The 22,467-nt window shown below is 42.2% G+C and overlaps 2 protein-coding genes across 2 annotated transcripts; both read right to left on the reverse strand.

Annotated features, from left to right (window-relative positions):
• Positions 1-939: 939 nt before the first annotated feature.
• chmp6b (charged multivesicular body protein 6b) lies at positions 940-4,556 on the reverse strand. The gene is made up of 8 exons (XM_068754398.1): positions 4,356-4,556; positions 4,013-4,122; positions 3,526-3,613; positions 3,362-3,448; positions 3,205-3,270; positions 2,599-2,679; positions 2,422-2,497; positions 940-2,219 (listed from the first exon to the last, which is right to left on the reverse strand). Exons 1-8 carry the CDS (start codon positions 4,416-4,418, stop codon positions 2,170-2,172), a joined length of 621 nt encoding a protein of 206 aa, XP_068610499.1. The 5' UTR covers positions 4,419-4,556; the 3' UTR covers positions 940-2,169.
• Positions 4,557-8,020: 3,464 nt separating this feature from the next.
• Positions 8,021-22,264, reverse strand: abca5 (ATP-binding cassette, sub-family A (ABC1), member 5). The gene is made up of 38 exons (XM_068754342.1): positions 22,252-22,264; positions 21,623-21,792; positions 20,921-21,107; positions 20,342-20,515; positions 19,224-19,321; positions 18,846-19,072; positions 18,590-18,731; positions 18,301-18,489; positions 17,818-17,965; positions 17,468-17,645; positions 17,211-17,269; positions 16,695-16,981; positions 16,360-16,479; positions 16,059-16,197; positions 15,846-15,936; positions 15,609-15,748; positions 15,249-15,368; positions 14,958-15,156; positions 13,523-13,689; positions 13,097-13,224; positions 12,818-12,955; positions 12,602-12,715; positions 12,333-12,503; positions 12,113-12,226; positions 11,684-11,818; positions 11,318-11,386; positions 11,118-11,209; positions 10,842-10,965; positions 10,626-10,743; positions 10,424-10,515; positions 10,126-10,301; positions 9,691-9,766; positions 9,369-9,463; positions 9,080-9,199; positions 8,847-8,999; positions 8,564-8,643; positions 8,372-8,427; positions 8,021-8,161 (listed from the first exon to the last, which is right to left on the reverse strand). The coding sequence occupies exons 1-38, from the start codon at positions 22,262-22,264 to the stop codon at positions 8,021-8,023; spliced, it is 5,040 nt and encodes a 1,679-aa protein (XP_068610443.1).
• Between the last annotated feature and the right edge of the window lie 203 nt (positions 22,265-22,467).

The following is a 22,467-nucleotide window of genomic DNA, read 5'->3' on the forward strand; positions in this document are numbered from 1 at the left end:
CCGCCACCCCTGCCCCACTCCACTCCCATAGTGGGATTCGAGACCAGGGCCCTCCCGCAGTCCTCCCTCAACAACGCTACCAACTATGCCACCGTGTTGGTGAGGAAACCCCGCCCCCCCCCCAGTTTGATCAGGAAGCATGTGTTGGACCGGGCTATTCCGGATTTCATTGTAAAGGGCTTGGCAGTCCTTCAGTTGATGAGATTGATTGAGAATAGAATCGTCATTACTGTGCACGGTTTGGAGAGCTTCTCCTTTCAGTGTGAGTCCATAAAATATACATCATAAAAAAGTAATAATACAAGACAGTTAAGTACCTTTATGAAGTTGAAGTTTATGAAAATTTGAGACAATACAAACCTGAGCTGACGTCTAAACAGTGTGTGGAGGTGTAATCTGGGTAGGCAGCAGGACACACCTCCATATCTGAGGCATCCATTCAACAGCATTTGATCTCCCCGTCATGATCATCCCACTACCGCCCTCTCAGCATTTTCCTCCTGCGCTCAGATCCACGCCTGTGATTCATCATCCGGACTCTCTGACATTCAGGCTCTCGTCTGTGTCGCCCACTCCCACGCTGCAGAACGGAGCCGGCTCATTCAAAAAGGAGTTCGGTGTACTGTGAAGTGGATTTCAGTTGCCTTGACCAAATTGCACAGGGTCAGAGAGATGGAATTGTTCTTGTCTGACAAAGCAGGAATCGGAAAGATTCCAAACCATTATTGCGTGATCTTAACGGCATCTGCTCTCGAGCAGGTGTGGAGGATGTGACACAGATGTTGTGTGACGTGAAGAATATTTGTCTCAGACGAAATCCCTTATCTTCTGCCCATAATGTGTAAAGAACACGACCCAATCCACTTTGCAGATGCTTCCGAGCATATTTGTCACCTCCTAGTGGGTTTATAAAATCAGTGCAGCTGCAAGAGAATGGAAATAAAGTTTTATTGTAAAAAGAATGAACAACTCGGCCTTTTTACTGTGTACAAGATAAACTAGTTTACAGATCAGCTTTCAGCTTGTGTCTTACTTACTGACACAGTTTGTCTGTCCTGCAAGACTGCTGGACGTAAATGTAGGCCATCGATCTTACTGCAATTCAACACACATCTACATCCGTAGTGAAATAACTACACGCCCCACGTTAACAAGGCGTTGGGTAAAGATCCAGGCAGTCACGTTATTACCTTGAAGAGATTAATAGCTGTTGTTTGGACTCGACAGGTAAACTCAGAGATGATGCGATGAGTCCGTTCTCCAATGACACGGAGCTAGCAGATGATTTAAAATGGATCATAGTGAGAGAATAGTCTATGGAACTTCCAGGGTTGGTCAAATGGCCTGTGTGTAAAGGCAAAGCTCACCAGCCGGGATGATGTCTTTGCAATGAAAGGTTTTCATGTCCTGAAGGGTCAGTTCAACTAAACTACAGGAAAAAAAAACTTTGTCTGCTCCTGCTGTTTTTCTGGAGATGCAGTCTCATTGTATCTACCCAATGAAATAAAGTTTAGTCATTCCTTTGTACTGCTGAAACACAAGCATTGGTTTTTAAATATAGGCTCCATCTTTTATTTATTAATTTTAAGAAAAAGTGACACTTAATCCATCAGTGAGACAAAACGTTTTAAAGTTCATGTGCATGAGAGACAGGGAGAACGAGACTTTGTCTCTCTGGGCATCTGAATACCTTTCCTCGACATTTTCCAAATGAAAATTTGATTGCAAAAATGGAGCGACAAAACTAACTCAATAAAATCTTTTAGCCATTTATGAATGGCCTGCACTCCGTGAAGAACTGATCATTACATCGATTGATGCATGAATTCAAATAAAATTTATGTGTGAACGAAATAGTGATGAAAGTCGAGAACGAACACTCGAAGTGAACGAATTAGCGATGAAAGTCGAGAACGAACACTCGAAGGTTAGGCACGAATATCTGATTTTGATTGTCTGGATGACTAAAATCAAGATTTCCCCCCATTGAACCGAGGAAGTCACAACATTGAACAAGTCCCGAGTGTTTTCAGGTGTCGACCAGCATGAGACGAGGAGGAAGAGCAGCTGGGCAACATGGAGGAAGCTCGGGAGAGAGAGAGAGTGAGTTTCTCCAGCTTCATGTTTCTCTCATGGAGAAGCTCCTGCAGCTCCGTCGATGGAGGTCGGTCACACAGCGAGCAGCTCTCGCTTCTTTTTGGATGGTTCCTTTTCTGAAACTAAAACAGATTGAAAGACTTAAAAAAAAAAAAAAAAAACAAATACAGCAAGGAGGTGAATCAAAAAACAGTGAAACATGATGAGGCATTTCCCACAGTGTGATCAGAATTTCTGTAGTCCTTATTAGCCATGACCGGCTAATGCTAAGGAACTGGTGCATCTATCAAGTACACAAGTCATCCTACAGCAGGAGCAACAAACCTGGTTTCCTCTCCGAGGCTGCTGGGACTTCTGGAAGCTCATCCGACAGAACTTCAGGAAGCTCAAGATCTCCCTGCTAGAGAGAGAGAGAGAGAGAGACGGATCTGTTTCAAATCCTCTGAACGGATGCCCTGTTTGTTTTACTTTAATATTAACAGTGACTCAAAGGAAACCGACCTGAGTTATGGCCTCCAGCTCAGCCAGCACAGCATCTTCATCTTCTTGTGACAAGGAGCCAGCCAGCATTTCATCTATTTGCTGTGGGAAGATGACGAGTCTCTCAGCGAACCACACAAATAAAGAAACTCGATGGCAAATCTGTGAAATAAGACGAGCCGACTATCTATTGTTCTATTATCTATCTATTGGACAAACGTCATCAGGTTTGGAAAATGCGGAATTCATTGTAATAATGTAATAATATAATAAATAAATGACAAATGCATGATATTAACTCGATTCATATTTAAAACCATTCTGTCAGATTTGTTTGTTGTCTCTGAAAGCTGAAATGAGCATTCGCTAAAAATCAATGATCAAAACAAGGCCATTGAAAAAGTGGTAAAACCGCTATGCCCATAGCAGTTTCACAACGTGAGCTAGAATGCACGTAGAACACACACACACACACACACACACACACACACACACACTCTCTCAATGTCTTGAACAAAGGGACGACTGGACTTCTGTGCTCTATCTCCTTAGCAACAGCCACAAGCAAGTAAACCAAGGGTGAATACATGATCCAGTGTTTTTTGTGGCAGCAGGGGGGGGACTCACCTTTTGGTACTCAATACCCTCTTGGGTTTCATCCAAAATCCGTTCCACTTCGTCAATAGACATCACCTAAAGAGAAGGAAAGCAGAGCTCATCAATGATTGGGTTCAACGGTAAAGGGTGTCATCCTGCATCAGTCGCTGAATTCGCCATCGCCCACCTCATGCATTTTTTTCAGGCAATCATTTCCAACTTTCAACCCTTCAATGACTTTCCGTTCGATCTGAGAAAACTCCAAGTCTTGAACCTGAAAAAAAAAAAAGAGGAACTATTAGTTTCACCTTGTTGCTAAGAACCACATAATCGAACCCTCCCATGACTCACCATGCGCTCTAGGTTCCCTATCTGGTTCTCTGTCTTGTCTAGAAGTTGCTCCTGGTAGCGCTTCTTTTTTATCAACAGGAGCGCTTTCCTGGAATAGAAAATAAAGTGAAATCACAGAGGAAGATATTCTCTCACATTAAATCCAGCTCTACAGGTTTCCAAATTGGGTAAATATACCATTGATAGTGGCATTTCATTCTAGAACACAATAGTTAGTGTTAGTCTCCCAGCTGACATGGGAACGCCTCGGGATGCCCCTGGAAGAGCTTTGCAACCTGGCCTGGGATGTTTGAAACTTTCTTTGAGAAAGTTAAAAATCCTAAAAAAAAAAAAGTCTAGCAATCCGCTCCATGACACACGGCGGGAATATCCCATCACACTACTGAAATAAATGAAAGAAACTTTTGGTTTTGTGACAACTGAATGAAATATTTTCAAATCAAGTGTTCAAAAGCAATATTTGTCTGACGTTTTCAGTCTGACTCACTCTTTTTTGCCATTTTTCAGCAGCTGCTTGGCTAAAAGCCTCTCCTTCTCCAGCTGCAGGTTTATCCTCTTCTGATACTGCCTCAGCTTATCCCTTTGCTGTTTCAGTTGCTGCAATGAGAAGCGCTACTACTGTCAGATAGAAGAGGCGTTTCATTTAACACGACATCAAGTACACACTGCTTGGCCCAAGGCTAAGCAGACTCAGCATAGTTACCGCGCTTTAAAGCCAGTAAGTAAAAGGCTTTTAAAAGGCTTTTGAAATTCATTTTCAAAGGAACTACAGTACAGTGTCGCGCTTAATAACAACACTTAGCTAGCTGGTAAGCTAGCTGTATAATTACCAAAATCGCCTTGTCCTGTTCAGTCACACGCGTGTGCTTCCTTTTTCCAAAAAGATTTCCCATTCTGATACAGCATCCCAGCTGCTATTTACACCCAGGACGACAATGTGAACCCAAAACGATCTTCTAGTATTGTTTTCTAACTTGTAAAAACAGACGAGCGTCGCTTCTCCGCCATCATTTGTGTCGTCAGCACTGACCACACCCACACCAGGAAGAACGGTAGCCGGCAGGGACAAAAAGCATAGCAAATACTTATTGGTCTTAAGGCAGTGCGATTTAAATTAGTACTAATACATTTACACATTAATACGTTAATGTATCGTCCATTAATAAATTGTAAATATTTTATTTGACTTGGTGTTTTTCTCCATCTAAATAAGAAATAAGCTTTAATGTACTTTATTAATGCCCAATGAGGAAACTATTTTTACACTTGATATATTAAACACACAAACATGACAGGGAACGCACCACGCACACACAAAGGGGCTGTAGACATGCAAAAAACAAAGGAGCGATAGAGAGCCATGTAGCAGCAGCCTAGGAGCAGCTTGTGAGGTTTCGTGCCTTGCTCAAAGGCACATTGGCAGTGCTCAGGTTGCGATCTGACACCTCTCCAGCTACAAGTTTGCACTCCACACTTTGGTCAATGCTGGTCCCCAAGCAGAGTTCTCGTGGTCCGAGCATTGTGCATTGCTGCATGTATTAAAAAAGAAAATCCCTTCTTAACAAGTCAACATTATTTCAATATAGTCAAGGGTAAAAATACACTTATTTATTTTCAAATGTCATGTCTGATTCAAAAGATTTCACAGTTCTTTGTTGTGGTCAAAGAAAAGACAGCAACAAAGGGCAGTGAACATGGCTTAACGGTCTATCCACCAGAAAAAGAACAAAAACAACTTAGATCAACATTTATTCATGAAAAGATCATTTAGAGTCCAGAGTTCATTAATGACAACTGTTCAGTTAGATATGCAGGCAATAAAGGAGGGGCTAAAAAAAATTACAAGACAGAACGCAGCAATATCCCAGTCTTTAAAAAAATAAAATCAGTGAACTGATAATCTTACAAAAATTGCATAATACACTTAAAAATATAACCTCAACACTCCCGTTTTTGCTTCCATTTTTCACAAGCTGAAACAAGAGATATAGTAAGAACATCTATTCACAAACGGTTAGTCCCTTTAGATTTAAAAAAAAAAAAGAAAAGTGTTTAAATCCCTGTGGTTGAGCATTTACCCCCGCCTGAGTGGGCTTGCATTGTGAGAATCCCAACATATGCCAATTGTGTAGGTTTTCAGACATCTTATATGCTACACCCATCATGTGGATCAATCAGTGTAAAGGCTTCCTTAACACATATGTGAACGATATTTGAGGGGAATAAGTCATTTATGTGCATAGACAAAGTGTTGAGTGTTTATCAAATGCATAAAGAAGCCTTATAAAATTTCCACCAGGAAAATAACAAAAACCAGTCAACTTTCAAAGCTTCAGTGCTCCTCTCTACAGAGCCCCAAAAAATAGTTTGGTTTTCTTCATGTGAAATATTTCCATCAGGGTGCAACACTTTTTGATCTGGAAGCAGGGGTGAGATAAGTGCAAAACAAAAACCTGACAATATTTTGGTGGCTACATGTTAACATAAACATAAACAACATAAACGCTCAAGTACAACAGAATTCAACGGATGTTTGCTTACATTGCACTTTGAATAGCATCTTAAAAGCGTCAGCCATCCTTCACCATGTGTGAAACTTTAAGCAGAGCCAGTGTTTGATTTGATTCCTTACTTGAAGGAACAAGGCTACATGTCTGCAGAAAGGGTCGACACCTTTAAAATAAAGTTTTCACATTTAAAAGGACAGTGCATGGAAGGACACGAGGCAAAACTCCAACTCAAATTCTCAAGTATATATATATATATATATATATATATTTAGTGTATTTAATATCTGTAATGAAGGTTTGGAAAGTCAATCTTCATATCTACTTCGTGAGCTACTTGAAATATATCTCAAATCAGGTGAAGTTACTCAACATCATGTTGATGATGACGACACAACAGGCAAAAACAGCAGTCAGTAAATGAATGAGCTACAGCACTAACATATGAGAGGACTGGAAAAACCCACTACACTAAGCAGCTACTGAATGACTTAACGTTGGATAATATACTAAAATAAGAATCTATATTTAACTTTAAAAGTCAAGATAAAGATCTTTTGAAGCGCTGTTCCATCAGAACTTGTAGACAAATCTAACGATCCCAACAGGTCATTCAAGTCTGTCCAAAGAGTCCCTTTAAATTCCTTTGAACCGTTAATAAGCTCACCTGAATGTCAAGATTTCTTTTTTTTTTTTTTTTTTTACAATTTATCGGTTTGCCGACAGGTTTAGAACACAGCTGCATGAACAAATACTAGATAAATATGCAGCTACACACAGTATATACAAAAAAAAAAAACACACACATACACCAAATAGGTTAGATAAATGTTCACAAAACACAGCTGGCACCGAAGTGAAAGAGTGACTCCACCGAGTGGCCACTGCTGAGTTACAAACGCTCCTCTCACTGGAGGCCAAACATTCATTCAAAATCTGTGATCAGAACATCCTGGCAACCCGAGGGGACGTTTCGACAAAAGCCCCATCTGTTTCAGAACAAACCTCATGTTAAAGATAATCAGCCTTGACAAGAGTGGCGCGCTACATGTACTGAAGTGCATATTCTACACTATTTTCTATCAATTCTACTCAAAAGCTAAACTTGCAGAGAGGAAGGCCAAAAGAACATCCATTTACCATATTTAAAAAATAACAATAAACCTCCTCACGCCCCGGAGAATGTCTGGATGTTAAGACGTGCATGCTGGTGTCAAAACGAGGAGAGAGAGAGTCTGGTCTTCAACCTCACAGGACTAAAACGCTGGTTGTTTGTTAGCTAGTGGGCCTTGAAAAGACTTGAGGAGAAAGGGAAAATATAATATTGTCAAAATATTATGCCATCTATTTATGCACATGCTCCGGACACAAAAACTAAAACTAAAAAAGCACTTCTCAGTCTGAGTGTGGAGGTGTGGTAGTGTGTGGTTCAGAGATGTGCTGCTTTGGTACAATCTTGGATGGATTCCAGTTCTGGTAGTGCTTTTTTTTAAAAAAAAAAAAGAAGTTTCACAAACACAACAGACCGAAACAGTTGAAAAGGCGAGCAAACACACGGAAATGTCGTGCTCAAAAGACAACGGACGGAGAGGATTACAAAGCATAAATATCATATATTATTTGTATATATTTTTTCTTTGAGTTACTCCCGGTGGGGGGAAAAAAGCGCCTTAGAAAGAGGAGGAGGTGTTGCATCAGCAAGTTCAGAAAGATCCCTTTGTCATTGCTGGACAGAAAATACAGAGCACCAGTTTACATGAGGTTTACACATACGCACGCCTCAGACCCAGAAAATGGGTCTGTAGAGGCCCTAAACCTGAATACACACCCAGTTAGTCCCAGTGTGCATGAGACTCCACCCCATAGGACACCCATGTTCACAGCCCATAAGAACGGGGAGCGGGCGAGTGCTGGCGTGAACGCTCGGGCATCGAAGCCTGGCAGGATAGGAGAGGTCAGTCAGCAGCCGGTTTCCTTTCAGCTGCAGTTCAAAGCTGGTGCACGATGCTGTCGGTGTGGTTGACGGAAATGGGGCCATCTTGGCGCAGCCGCCGCCACTGGAATGTTGTGCTGAGGGAACCGACTTCATCCTCCTCGTTCTCCTGCTCCTTAACAAAGTCCATAAACACCTGCAGAGCAAGGAGAGTTACTAGGCAGTGAATATATTCTGACTGAACTCCAAAGAAGTCTAAAGATTCTGTATCTTACCAATTGTTAAAAAGACTGACAGAGTTAGTAAACATACACTTCCATCAATCCAAGCCAAAAGCAGCATTCTGTTGAACAGTGGCTGATATGGAATCTGGCCTCCATCTCACATTTGTTTTTTATTTGCTTACCTGCTCTAAGGTTGACTGGGAGAAGTTGTACTCTTCAAAGTTGAAGGTTTGCTTGGCTGCAGAGTTACACAGATTAAGAAGAATACTTGAATGAGTTATTCGATACGTTCAGGATAATTGTTGTGTTTTGCATGCGTTTTGTGTGTGTATATATTACATGTCTGTGTGTGTGTGTGCTCATTCGTGCCTCACCACTTTCTAATTGAGAGAAAGACTTGGCAAGTGATTTGACATCCTCCATAGGAATTTTGTAAAGCATCAGAGTAGCGAAGCTGCGACAAGTCACCAGACAGCAGAATTAGACGTGTACGTGAAGTAGCATCCGTTTAGCATTTAGGTTGCCATTTATGTCAAACATTATATACATTATTACAATGTTAGGGTTCATTATGTGAATGCCCTCATTGGTTGGGAACATTTTTGCAGAAAAATCGACTCCCATAACTCAAATATCTAACACTTCAGTTGGTCTCACCTCTCCTGCCGAACGGCGTGAGGGAAGATTCTTAGCATCTCTTTGTGCAACAGCGCCACCTGTTGGAGTCCAGTCAGATCGTCTCTGAGCTTCACCTCCAAACTGTAGCCTCGTCCATATTTCCCTTTTAAATGTTGGATGGAGCCAATACATCTAGCAGGCAAAAATAGACGGAAAATTAAGCGAAACAGATGACTGTCCGTTCTGAATGAGTCTCACACACAAACACTTACTTCAGCTGGCCTGACACCATGATAGCTACACGGTCGCACACAGCCTCTGCCTCCTCCATGTAGTGTGTGGTGAGGATAGCTCCCCGCTGACGATTCTTGAAAGCAGCACGTATGGCCCTCCTGGATGAAGATACAAACATCAGGGTCTGGATTTAAATCTGACATTTTTTATTATTATTCTCATTTGCTACTATTTAGCTCTTTTGATCATCCAAAGTTTTTTAGGTTTTACTCATATTTTACTTCTTGTTAAATGGCTGAGGAATGTTTGTAATGATTATAATCTCACCACATGCGCTGCTTTGATTTAGGGTCCATCCCTGATGAAGGCTCATCCAGCAACACTATCTCAGGATTGCCAATCATGCTCAAGGCAAAGCACAACTGTTAAAAGAAAGCGATGTGGTAAAACGGTGCTAATGTTTAACCCCCAAAAAATAAATAAATACATAACATGCATCTAAAATCAAAGCATCCCAGAGTTGCTTTCATTAAATCATTTCAGTCATTCAGGTTTCCAGAGAAAGTCAAAAGCAATTAAATCACAATTTGTAAATGTTTTGCGGTTCATCAGAAAATCAAAGAGGTTTATGTTTTCTACTTGTTCTCACCTTCCTCTTGATGCCTGCTGACAGGATCTTGGTCTGTTTGTTCAGATGGTCCTTTAGCTCCAGAGCGTTCACCACACTGGCAACGGTCGTGGAACAACTCTCAGCAACTTTCACATCTTTTACTCAATTATTAATATATAAGCTTAGACAAACACATTTACAGAAGCAGTAGAAACCATAATCTATGAGCGGTGGAAATCAACATTTTCATATCAATATGATATTAAACTGATTCTTTGGACCATAATATAATATGCTGGATATTATAAGAACACCTTCATAGTTAAAAACATGGTGTTTATCTACCCAAACACTGAATAATTACAATAGAAGAAGCTGCAATCCTTTAAAGTGGTCGGATGCCATAAATAATCACTCGACATTATCCTCTGCAACTGATAGTGAAACTGCGTGCAAGAGTGAAGTGAGGCTCACCGTTTGATGATGCCTGGGACATCCTGTCCTCTCAGGCCTTTAATGGCAGCGTAGATTTCCAGGTGCTCCTGCAGCGTAATCCTGGGCCACAGAGGGTTAACTTGGGGACAGTAGCCAACGTGCTCCAAATGATTGTCCCCTTGACAAAATTCTGCGTCATAGTCCCCCATCAGCACCTGGAGAGAAGAATGCAGAAACTCAGAAAGTAATACAGCTATGGTTGAAAGTCTTTAATGGGAATCAGGAGACGATGCTGCCTAGAACCAGCGAGGGTACATCAGTGACACTTGTATCTTACCTGGCCTGCAGTGGGGTTGGTGTCACCTGCCAACATGTGCATGACGGTGCTCTTCCCCGCCCCATTGGGGCCTAACAGTCCAAGAACTTCACCTGAAGAAACAGTAATAATTTTCTTTATGAATTTGACCAATCCAATCACACTGTATCTGATAAACATGCAATTTAGGCATTGGTCCATTTGACCAAGAAAGGAACCACACCTCTGCGAACACAGAAAGAGATGTTCTTTGTGGCCACTTTCTTTGTCTTGTTCAGAGAAAAACCTTCTCTTTTGCCTTTGTGCTGCTTCGTCAGGTTACTCACAACCACCACCGGTTTCTAAGGTAGACAGAGTAAAGAGTGACGACCTGCTCTGTGTTCAGCAAATGTTATATAGTGGCTTATTTCCCTGTCCGAAAAGATAAACTTTAAAGGACCTCTTCACTGGATCGGCAGGTCAGGGCTTCCTTCACTCTGGTCTTCTCCATCTGAATATCCTCATCTTCATTCAGCTCTTCCTCTGGATTCCTCTCCACTTTGGGATTTGACTTGGATGAGATTCTGTCACGTTTCAAACAACAACAACAACAACATGGCATAGCTGTTTTTTTATATTAATGGGTTTTAATTTAATCTCTAAAATTTAATTCAACTTAATGTCTCGTTAGCTCAAGTCTTAGAATATGACACATAACCTGAAATGTAATTATTACCCGCAGAACTGATCATTTTTCATTGTCCTCCCTCCGTAACGGACCTCAAGCCAACGAAGTAGGAAAAGCAGCAGGATACACTGGAGGTAGGGCTAAGCAGTAGCAAACACAAATAGCATGATGATGGAATAAATACTTCTGTCATTTACATTTGCTGATAGTCTTGTCAATAAAAAAAACCAAAAAAACTTGATACATACAGCAATAACTGCAATGAGCAAGCTTTTCCACAAGTAGTTTTCTTCATACGGAGAGGGGAGGAAGGTCGCCTATAAATGCAGAAGAATTGCAAGCCGAGTCACTCCTGCTCGCTATTCAAAAAGAAACCACGTGAAATGTTCACATATCCCTGACTGGAATAATAAAGAGTTTTCAGATAAACACATAAAGCTCCGAGCTGACAAAAGCACCAATTATTAATAGATTACCGCATTCTACACACTTCCTCGTGTTATTTGGTAGCGATTCCGCTGATTGTGACTTCATTACAAAAGTTCATCAATATAGGTCATCAATTGCTCAACACCACTCCTAAAACTGAATAGGTAAACGAGAACAAATGCTACCTTCGTGATGCAGTTCAGGCAGCCTATGAGAGGGTAGAGAGGGTTGAAGAAACACAAGACGTTGTGCAGGTTTCTGGACAGTTCAGGACTGTCGCTCCCAAATAACTGAACGAATGAGGCGGACACCACACACACCTGAGGCAAAAAAACAACGCAGTAAGCAAAACACGTACGCGTTACACTAAAAATGACCACCATCTTAAATTATGCTTCGATAATGTAAATGTTTTGAAGTCAAAATATGAAGCGGAAACTCTTTCTGGATCTGTGCAGCGATACATCCAGTTATTTTATTTTCAAGTTACTGTGTTCATACTTCTTTAGGATTTCAGGAACACATTTGTTTTTTATGGTTTGGGGGATTTCATATTTTGGAATGTGGCTAACAGTAATGTTTTCAATAAGTGTACTCGGTGTTCTCCCCCTCACCATCATGGAGATGACGGAGAAGAAATCTCTGTTGCTCTGAACTCGGGCAAAGCCAAAAGAAACCACATATGTGAAGAGGATCAGGGCTGGACCAAAGCCCACAATGCATAGGACCTAAGACAGAAGGAAGTCATGCAATAAGGAATATTTACAGCAGTATTGAATGAGGGATGCATGGAAGAAGAAACAAAGATTGTGTAATATTCTTCGCACTACAAACCACAGCAGTGAGGTTGCTTGACGTGAGCAAGTTTCCGGTGTGAAGGGAGAAAAGAACAATGGTCATGCAAGAGAGGATGATGTAGAAGAAGGGGATGTCCACAGCTGCCTGGCCGCACCAGTAGGCTGATGGAACCAGACCAGAGATGCGCAGCGTAGAGCGACACTTGATCTGCCGAAGAGAAAAACTCATAAGTCACCAAAGTTGAAAGAGAAGTATAACTGACATATTGCATAATTACATAGATCGCTAAACACGCGAGGAATTACCTCTCGGTCTCGAGTGTGGTCCATTGCAAAATATGCCGGCATTCCAGCTGCTAACATTCCCAATATAATGGCCTCTATGTACACCATAACATAGGATGTTGCATCTGGAATTTGCTGAAGGATGTCACATCGAAATCATTAAACATCTTTAATTTTTTCTTTAAGATGGGAAAGATAAAATCTGTCTCATCTGACGCACAACTCATAAATACTCACATAATCAAATGGTTTGGTCCAGGTTCGGATCTGCCCAGTACCATTCAGACCTCTTAGGATGGCATTGCTGAGAACATTGACAGCCATAGGCAAGGAGTGAACTGTGGTGCTGTTGAATGCAACATTGTATCTGAAACCCTGTTCAAAGATGGAAAAGAAAATTAAAGTGTGTCTATAAGAGAACTCAGCAGCTCTCAAATACAAGACAGCCGGAGCACTAAAACCTTACTAGATGTCGGTGGTGCCGCAAAACTTGCTAAATAAATCAATTCGAGTGACCTTGCTTGATCCTGTTACATTGATGGCAGCACTGTGGGGTGCTGCAGCCATGTAGTCACTGTTTTTCATCATTTCCACTTTGATGTTCTGAGACTCCAAGTTGTGGACAAAGTCAGAAATGTCAGAATCTGCTTGGCACAAAAACAAAACTCTAGTCATACTTTAACACAAGACATGGTAGAAATATAGGAGAGACAGATTGATGGAATATTGAGAGGATCAGCTTGAAGGAAGAAAGTCAAAGATGTGCATATGGGGCATTTCTGTGTCAATTACGATGTTCTCTGTAATTTGTGCCTGTAAATTAGTTGCTCTTTAAAGTTGAGGGGACATTGAAAAATTAAAGAAGTACAATTTCAATCAGCTCGTCTCTTCCACAGTCTTAAAATAAAATCTTATACTTTGGAAAATCTCCAGCGGACTCACCTGAGGAGTTCTGAACCAGGAGGCTGGTGGTGTATCTCTGAGGTTCCTGGTTCCTTTTCAGGAGGTAAATGGGAAGAAACTGACGGTCTGGAGAGTTAATCTGGATGTTTCCCATGGCCAGAGATAGAACAAGCACTGCAGTAACAAACACCAGGAACAAGGCCGCACTGCAAGAGAAGAGAGGAGGTGAGGAAAGAAATAACGAATGAAGGGAAAGAAACCCCCCCATTCCATTTGCTGTACACAAAACTGTTCACAGAACCACTGCTTAAAATACCGTCTGCCATTTCATATAAAGGATTGACTACCGTAATTCTCGGTGTACAAGCCGCTACTTTTTTCCAATATTTTGAACCTTGCGGTTTATGCAACGACGCGGCAAATTTACGTATATTTTCCCACTTTCTTTACGAGCCGTGTTTCGTTAAAGACTATTTATTTTCGTTACAAAATTAACGCCCGCCCGCCCGGAGGGAAAGCCCCGCTTGCGCGTAGCTGGGGAGATCTGCGAGAAGGGCCCGGCGCTCGTCCAGAGTCGCCGCCGCCGGACCGCCGTACCCGGTCCCCGCCGCCTGTCCGCCATCCGCTACGCGGCGTCGGACGCGCCGCGTAGCGGGGAAGGAACCCACCCCCTCGACCTCCCGGGCGTCCCCACCCCTGCCGCACCACGCTCCCGCGGACGGAGGATGAGGGGCACGGGGGCAAGGGGGACGGGGACACCCCGCCAGGCGGGCGCGCGCGCGCCGCGCAGCCTCCGACGGGCGGAGAGGGGAGGGCGACGGGGCGACTGCTCCCCCAGCCGCGGCTCGAGCCCAGCCCCGCTTCGCACCCCAGCCCGACCGACCCAGCCCTTAGAGCCAATCCTTATCCCGAAGTTACGGATCTGATTTGCCGACTTCCCTTACTCTAACATGCCAGAGGCTGTTCACCTTGGAGACCTGCTGCGGATATCGTTACGAGCCGTGTTCCGTTAAATAGCATTTGTCTCAATGCACTTGCGGCTTACGAATATGTGCGGCTTATTTTAGTACAAAATATATATTTTTTTTAATTCAGTGGGTGCGGCTTTTTCACAGGTGCGCATAATAGTTCAGCAATTACGGTACCTAAATACACTCATTTTCAAGATTTCAGTTTTCTTGATTGAAACTCGCTTTCTTTTCCCATTAGGAAATCTGAGTCAACCTTTTTGTTTGGAATGTTAAGTTAAACTTTAAGTTATAAATAGAATCTGAAGATACATCTCCAGAAGAGACTAGTTGTGTACATCATCATCATCACCATTATCTATGATGCATTGTATATAGAATTCAAGTTTTTTTCAGTTAGCATTTTCATTCAACCAACTAAAGCCATGGATACGTGGATTCGGTGCAGTTCTAAGCCACTAAATCTGGACCTTGTTTTCATATATTTTTTGCCCCTGAACACTCACGTGTATACAAAGGCCTTCCGTTCCCTCTTCATGTTGAGCATGTGCAGCCAGGCCACCGTGCTAAACTGCTGACGCCACAGAGCATGACCCGATACATCAGATTTATTGTCTGAGAACGTCAGCAGCCGCTGGTCTATATCGTCCAAAGAGGTGCTGTCGCCGTCATCTTCCGCCTGCTCCCGATTAAACACACTGTAGTCTGAAGACATTGAGCAGGTTTTTTGCAATTACGGAGTACTTTAGTATTTTGTAACACGAAACCACAATTTGCTCCGTGGGTAACACACTGACCAGCTTGGTCAACTTCAGCCTCTGCCTCCAAACGAAGAAAAACATCCTCAAGCGTTGTCATGGAAACTCCATAGTTAATAATTCCCAGATTGGCGTGGCAGTCGAGCACTGAGAACAAGCCTATGAAAGATAAATTATTACATAATTTACTTAGGATCACATGTTGCTGGAGGAGTTGTAACTTTCTCAGCATGTGTCTGGGTTGGGTTTGCTACTCAAGTGTTGAAGAGGGAAAAATATCCCTGGAAGTTTTAAGAATTTATGAATCTTTTTTTAACATCAACTTAAGCCATCAATAAAAAAAATGTCTTTGTTCATATTACTCATTATATATTTTCATCTAATTTTGTTTAATCTAACCTGGGAATGTGTCCATGTTCTCAAAGGGAAGAGTGAATGTCAACTCGGCCTTGTGTTGTCGAGACAGCTTTGCCTTGGGAACGTGCTGTGTGACCAACGCTGTGATCTTTTCAGCTTCACATAAATCACTGACGGACATTCTGACGGAGAAAAAAACATTTTACGATGGTTACATGAAGACATGGTTTATAAGAAGTAGGAATTAGAAACGCTAAATAAAATGAGGCATGTACTTGCCTGAGATGATATCCAACCCCACACTTGATTTTAAGATACAGTGAAGAGCCAACACATTTCAGCTGCCCTTGAGAAATCACAGCTTTGCGATCTAGAGATGAAAACAAAAATCACTGTCTAATACCAACAGATTAAGCACAGATTTTGTGAATAAATATGATAACACTTCTAATTGTTTTGATCTCTGTGGTTTTATGCAGAGCGAGTTCATACCAGCAAGAATGTCTGCTTCGTCCATGTAGTGCGTGCTTAGGACAGTGACCCTGCCGGCCCTGCGGCTCTTCAGCAATGCCCAGACTTGGTGCCTGGAACAGGGGTCCATACCCGCTGTGGGCTCATCCAACAGCAGGATCTGACCGGAACAAATATGCCAAATTACTCAGAATAAACCTAAGATGACACTGTTCAACCAGAACTGTAGACACGGTCACTGACAACCTTTACAAATTCCTCCTATTCTGAGGAGCGAATGCATAAAAAAACAAAAGCTCTTTCCATTTCAAGCTCCATATACCTTAGGATCTCCGAGAATGGCGATGCCCACAGAGAGTTTCCTCTTTTGGCCTCCACTCAGATTCTTGGCTTGCGCAGTCATAATTTTCTCCAAGTCCAAATCCTTCAGGACTTGATTAACCTATAAGGAAAAATCAGAATGTCCTGAATGATAAACAGACTCTGTCAATTTCTTGAATAAACAGTAGTAACTAATCAAATGATTATTTTCTGAATAATGATCTAAAATGTTCAACAATTTGATAGTTTAAGATAATCATAAACATCGGGCAACATCTGCTTGACTAAATCTATTAGACAGAGACTCTTAAAACAGCATTTGGGTAATCATATGACCTCAGCATCGATGTCTGCTGGTCGGATGCCTTTGATGGCGGAAAATATCCGCAGGTGCTCTTCCACAGTGAGCACATCAAAAATGATGTTGAACTGTGGGCAAATTCCCACCAGCTGCTTCATTTCCGACCGGTCTGCAATGTCCGCTACAGGAGAGCCGTAGATGGTTGCTGTGCCATTAGTGGGTGGACAGATGCCACACAGGATGTTCATCAGAGTGGACTTTCCAGCTCCGCTGTGTCCAAGCAGGGCAGTGATCTGACCCTCATAGATGTCAAAGGTCAAACCTTTGGAGGTCATGCGAAGAGAGTAGAATCAAACAATATATATTGTTTCAGAACCATGATTGAATATGGTTGACCATGGGACACTGTGGAAAACATTTATCTGCAAATTGATCAGGAATTGTCTGAGACAAACATCATATCCTCTCAGCCGAACCAAGAGTTCCTGATCAGGGATAACATTCTGATCAATATTTGAACACAATGCGAGAGTAAAGTGATCAGGACTCACCCCGTAGCGCCTCCACCACATTGTCCTTCTCTTTGTACACTTTGTGTATGTTTTTGATGCTGCAAGAGGAGGAGCACATGAGTAGAAATGCTTAAGTATTAAAGGGCTCATCCTCTGCTTGGATATGTCATTTATAGATACGAAACAGATTCGTTGTTTACAGAAGTTGCATTTACAACAGCAGACTGAAAACTCTTAATACAGAGATACAGATATTTGCATCGAAATGGGAGATGTAGGAATGGACTGGTTTTTACCGGATGGCTTCTTTCCCTCTGAACTCGGGTGAAACCGGTTCGATAGACTCATCACCAACAGGAGTGCCATTCACTTCTGTTTCGTACACTGAATTTACTTCAGCATAGTGCTTTCTGTGTCTGGACCAATAGGATGGCTTCAGGAAGTAGATCAAGGACCTCCTCAGTCCAAACTCACCTGCATTTCAGGAAAATGACTTTACACATGATAATAGCAAAACAATGATAGGTTAAAGATTAAACTTAAATTATCACACAGGGAAAGTTGCCTGTTGTTTCAAAACTGATGCAGAATAAGAGCAGACATAATTAGTTGTAAGTTATATTGAAGTTTTGGTATGTGTACTAACCAGGCAGTACTTGGTCCAGGTAGACAGCCAGGAGAAGATAGAGGATGCAGTCCACAACCAGCATGGACAGGGGCACGTAAAGAGGATGGGGACCATTGGCCAGGGAGGAAAACACAGCACCATCTCCCTGTGCCTCGAGGTAAACCACCTAAAGTATGAAACCAATCACACACGTATACAGATCAGCTTGGCTCCTAGCTGATTATTCTTCAAGTAAAAATACAATAAAACAAGACGCACCCATGATAGTCAGCTACGGTTTTAGAACTTCTTATTAATTACTATACATTACATCCTATATAAATATTTGTATCAAACATATACAAATACATTTAATGACCAACAAACAAGGTGACAAGATGGGAAAAAAAAAAAGTGAATAATTAGGAATAGATGTACTAAGTGTATTCTTATGTTTCAGTACTCCATGCAGACGAGTACACCATGGCGTGCCAATGTGGGTTAAGCTTTAGCATTCGTCACCTGTGCAATCCCGATTGAGAAGGCGCTGGGAGAAAGCAGGCAGAGAAGCCAGACCAGCGGCTGCGGGAAGTCCCTCATCAGCACGGTGAACAGCGACAAGCAGCCGAACACAACAGTCAGCATGGAGCCCACCGTGCTGGCAAACTTAGGCTTCTTGAATAACGGAGTCAACATGAAGGAAAAAAAGATCTGTGGAGAAAGAAAATCAGCGAGCGAGGGCAAGTAGTTCCTTAAAGCAAAGCAATACATTTGTGCAGCTTTGCATTCCCTCCATCCCAGCTCTACTCACTGATGATATTCCATAGAGGAAGATGAGGAAGAAGATGACAACAAAATCACTGTTAGGAAACAGGGCTGTGTATGTGGCAATAATGGACATCAGGATGGACATGGTGGTCACCAGAAAAGCGTACAAGAGGCCCCATGACAACCTGTTGCAGAACATAAAAGCTTAAAGCATAAACAACATCACAAGCAGATTATTTTCACGCAAACCAAGACAATACTGTATGCTTGGAAACTGCGACTGATGTATACTAACTCACCAAAACGCAGTGTCATGGAGACCCATCATGGTCATGGTGTCTTTGAGGCGATGCTCTTTCTCAGCCGCCACATTGACAATGAGGAAGGTGACGAACGGCGTGAAGGCCAGGACCAGATAGATGGAGATGAGGGCGTGAGGAAATTTCTGCACCTCTACAGAGCCCGGCTGACCCATCATGACTGCCTTCAGGTCCATCTCACTCCACACTGAACGCTTTGTCTGCATCTGTGCGCCACAGACAACCAAAGAACAAAGTGTGACAAGCCATGACTGTTCGTGTGCATCCCTGTGAAATTTCAGCATTTATAAATATCGAACATTTTATAGACGTGAATCCAACCCTTCTTGGACAACGTTTGTCTCTGGCCGGTCTCACCTGAATGATAGCCGCATCGATGAGAGACTGGAGGCGGATGAAGCCAGAATACCAGTAATTAGCTGCTCTGCAGTTCACCGAGCTAGAAAAACAGTTGGCTAGAGAACAAGCAGAATTACCAAGATTAATATTCCAGTTCTGTCTCTTTCTTACATTTCATGTCAATTAAACTGTCATAACTGAGGCGACACTGCTTAAACCGTAAATTTGCTCTTTATAAAACAGTGTTGTAACTCCAATGTACATGAAGTTGCACTGGAAACTCCTACTCTGTATCTCCCGAAAAGTTTGTTCATTCTTAAATAATGCAGGAAGGAAGATACCAAACGGACCCCACAGTAAATTGATACTAGCGACAGGCTCTCAGTCTGGTTTACAACTGGAACACTTTGGAACGCCATGTCATAAATAACACTGAAATGACATCTTACTTTCCAGTGTTGTCACCGCAGGGAAATCTAAGCTTGACTCAGAAGCTGAATAAACAATGCCCTCATGAATAAACAACTCCCACACAGTATTACCACTTGGATGTCGGTACATATTAGCTTTTAAACTGGTTCAGTTTGCAGCGGCCGAGTCTGTATTTTGTGGTAGAAGGCAGCGACTCATTTAAAGTGTGGAAGACATCCCGACTGGCCAGTTTGTTTTAAAAGATTGTTCATATAAAAAGGTCCAAAGGTGCTGATATTCAGATTACTTATAAACTTCATCACAGCGTGGACCAGGACGGAGAACTTTGTTTTGAGATACACCGTGAAATTACCACATTTAATGATCAAACCAGGCTTTCCAGCACAGACTAAAATAAAAACAGTACCTCTGGACTATGTCACTCATTTGTATTCTCCTGAAAAATCACAGTCTCTGCTGTATGCGGGACAGACTGTCAGCACGGTCCTTCCGACCAATCACAGTACAGTTTGCAGCAACTGATCTGACACAATGGAAAATTCCAGCTACCCTGTGAGTAATGTCCTTCCCGTTTATATTGACAACTTTCAAACTAGCACAAGTACTGGATCCTTTAGCACGCAGTCCTTGTGCTAAAATTACGAAACAATCCAAATGAACTTTAATAATAAAATATACATATTGAAATACAAGTATGACTTTACCAAAAGATTCTGTGTAATCGCTCGGGAGGGGCAGTTGGTTGTATGGGAAGCGTAGTCTATAAGACGTGGCCGTGCTGTCCATGAACACAACACCGACGTAGCCGGAAGGATCGTACAGGCTTGCGTTTTCCAGGTCATCCTCAGTAGCAAACATTTCCAGGTGATCCCGCATGTCTGATGAGGATCAAACAGTCACAAAGAACATTTGGTGAAATATAATCTTTCATTTTCCTTTCCAAGTCACTGTATTGAGGGTCCTCTCCAAAAGAGTTTTGACTCAGTAAATGTCTGTATCCTGGTCCGAATACAACAACGTGAAAGAAAGCATCCAAAATGTTTAACTATATCTGGATTCAACGGTTGGCACCAAATCACACATTAACCGAGCAGCGCATATAAACATTCGGCTTTCAATATAAAAAGGCAACAATATAATAAAGCATCTGAACCTGCTGAACAAGCAACAGCTATGGCATAGGTTTGTGAAATAGGTGCAAGCAAATCTATGAATCCAGCTCGATGCCGTCATTAAAACTTCTAGCACAATGTTACTGGTCAAAGTGGCTTAGAATCACTTACGCATCTCCTGGGCCACCTCTTCCATAATGTGACTAGTGATGTTAGTGATCGGTGTGCAGCCCAGGCCCTTGAAGAAGTGGCCATCGTGCTCCAGCTCCATTGTACTGATGCCTCCATAATAAACATGAGGATTCAGCTTGCTGATGAATATCAGCAGGCCCAACAGTAACAGAGGTAGGATCAGTTCCTGCAAAGACAAAGGGCAATTCAACACTTCCAGAAAACTTCATCAAGAGCCGTCCATAACCTTTTGAGTTGTCTCGCTGACAGGCAGACCAAACAAACCAAAGCTGGCGAAAACATAAGCTCCTTTATAACAACTTTGTACTATCACAGTTCCATTCCTCCCCCTGTGATTTGTCCAGGTAACCACAGTAGCTCCAACCTTCTCCAGTCCAACCTGGAGGATTCCCGACGCATTCCCAGGCAGATCACGGATTGAAAGTTAACTCGTAATACTGCCTGTGATCCAAAGCTCCAAAGGCAAGAACACAGACCTTCTTTGTCCAAGCCACCACCAGCATGATACAGCTGAACCTGAATTTTAGGCGCGAATTCCCCGTCAACAGTTTATTTTGGCACTTGTCTGCCTTTTAAACAGCAAGATACAAGGTAAGAAATCTGCGATACCGCACCATAACATACGACAAGCACGACATAAAACTGCATCTAGTATAAATCTGTCTTCTGAAAACGACGCACCTGAAGACTCTGTTGCTTGGTCCTCCATTTGATGAGTAGATTCTTATATAAAAGACTTTTTGTTTGATGCCAGACTCCAGCATCTCTTCTATTCATGGGATGCATGCTTCCAGCATGCCTCGTGTGGATGACGTATGGACGAGAAGTCGTCTCCCTAATGTTTGCCTCAGCTGCAAGAGAAAAACAAAATGCCAAATGCAGACATTAATGAACAAAGCACGCACTTGGACCGTTTATCAAATAAATGTGTTGATTGGCTTTTAGTTCACACACCTGTGTCAAAGCGGCGGTGATGCTAGTTATCATAAATAAGCAGCTATCATTAGCCAGCGACCCGAAAGCTAGCCTGCTATGTTGACATAGGACATTCCGTGATACGAAGCTGTAAAACTGTTCGCTTGAATCCTCAAAAAGACTGTTTTCAGCCTTTTGTTGAAATTAGAGAAAATAAATTAACCTGGCTTTTGCAGAATGCGCACAATTGCTCACAAAAATGGAGCAGACAACCAGAATGTGTGTCCTTTGATGCGGTGTATAGCAGCCTGAGTAAATACGCGCAAGCTAGCAACCTATAGCACAAAAGCCCATTTATTTGGAATCCATGCATATGCAATGAGAAAAATACTCACGAATGGAATACATTAAGGCATATCTTTTCCCAACGTACGATGAATAGCATTACATGACTAATATTGTAAAATAAACCTCCAAAAACAACAAATGTTTCTTGCGACGCTACTTCCTGCTGTCAAAGGGGAAAACCTCAGAACACGAAACGTTGTCCAATCACGTCTGACCAATATGTTAATGACAATGGATTGCACCAATCAGAATTCGTCCAAGTG

This window comes from Brachionichthys hirsutus, chromosome 21 (assembly GCF_040956055.1).
Source record: "Brachionichthys hirsutus isolate HB-005 chromosome 21, CSIRO-AGI_Bhir_v1, whole genome shotgun sequence".
In the NCBI taxonomy this organism is placed as follows: domain Eukaryota; kingdom Metazoa; phylum Chordata; class Actinopteri; order Lophiiformes; family Brachionichthyidae; genus Brachionichthys; species Brachionichthys hirsutus.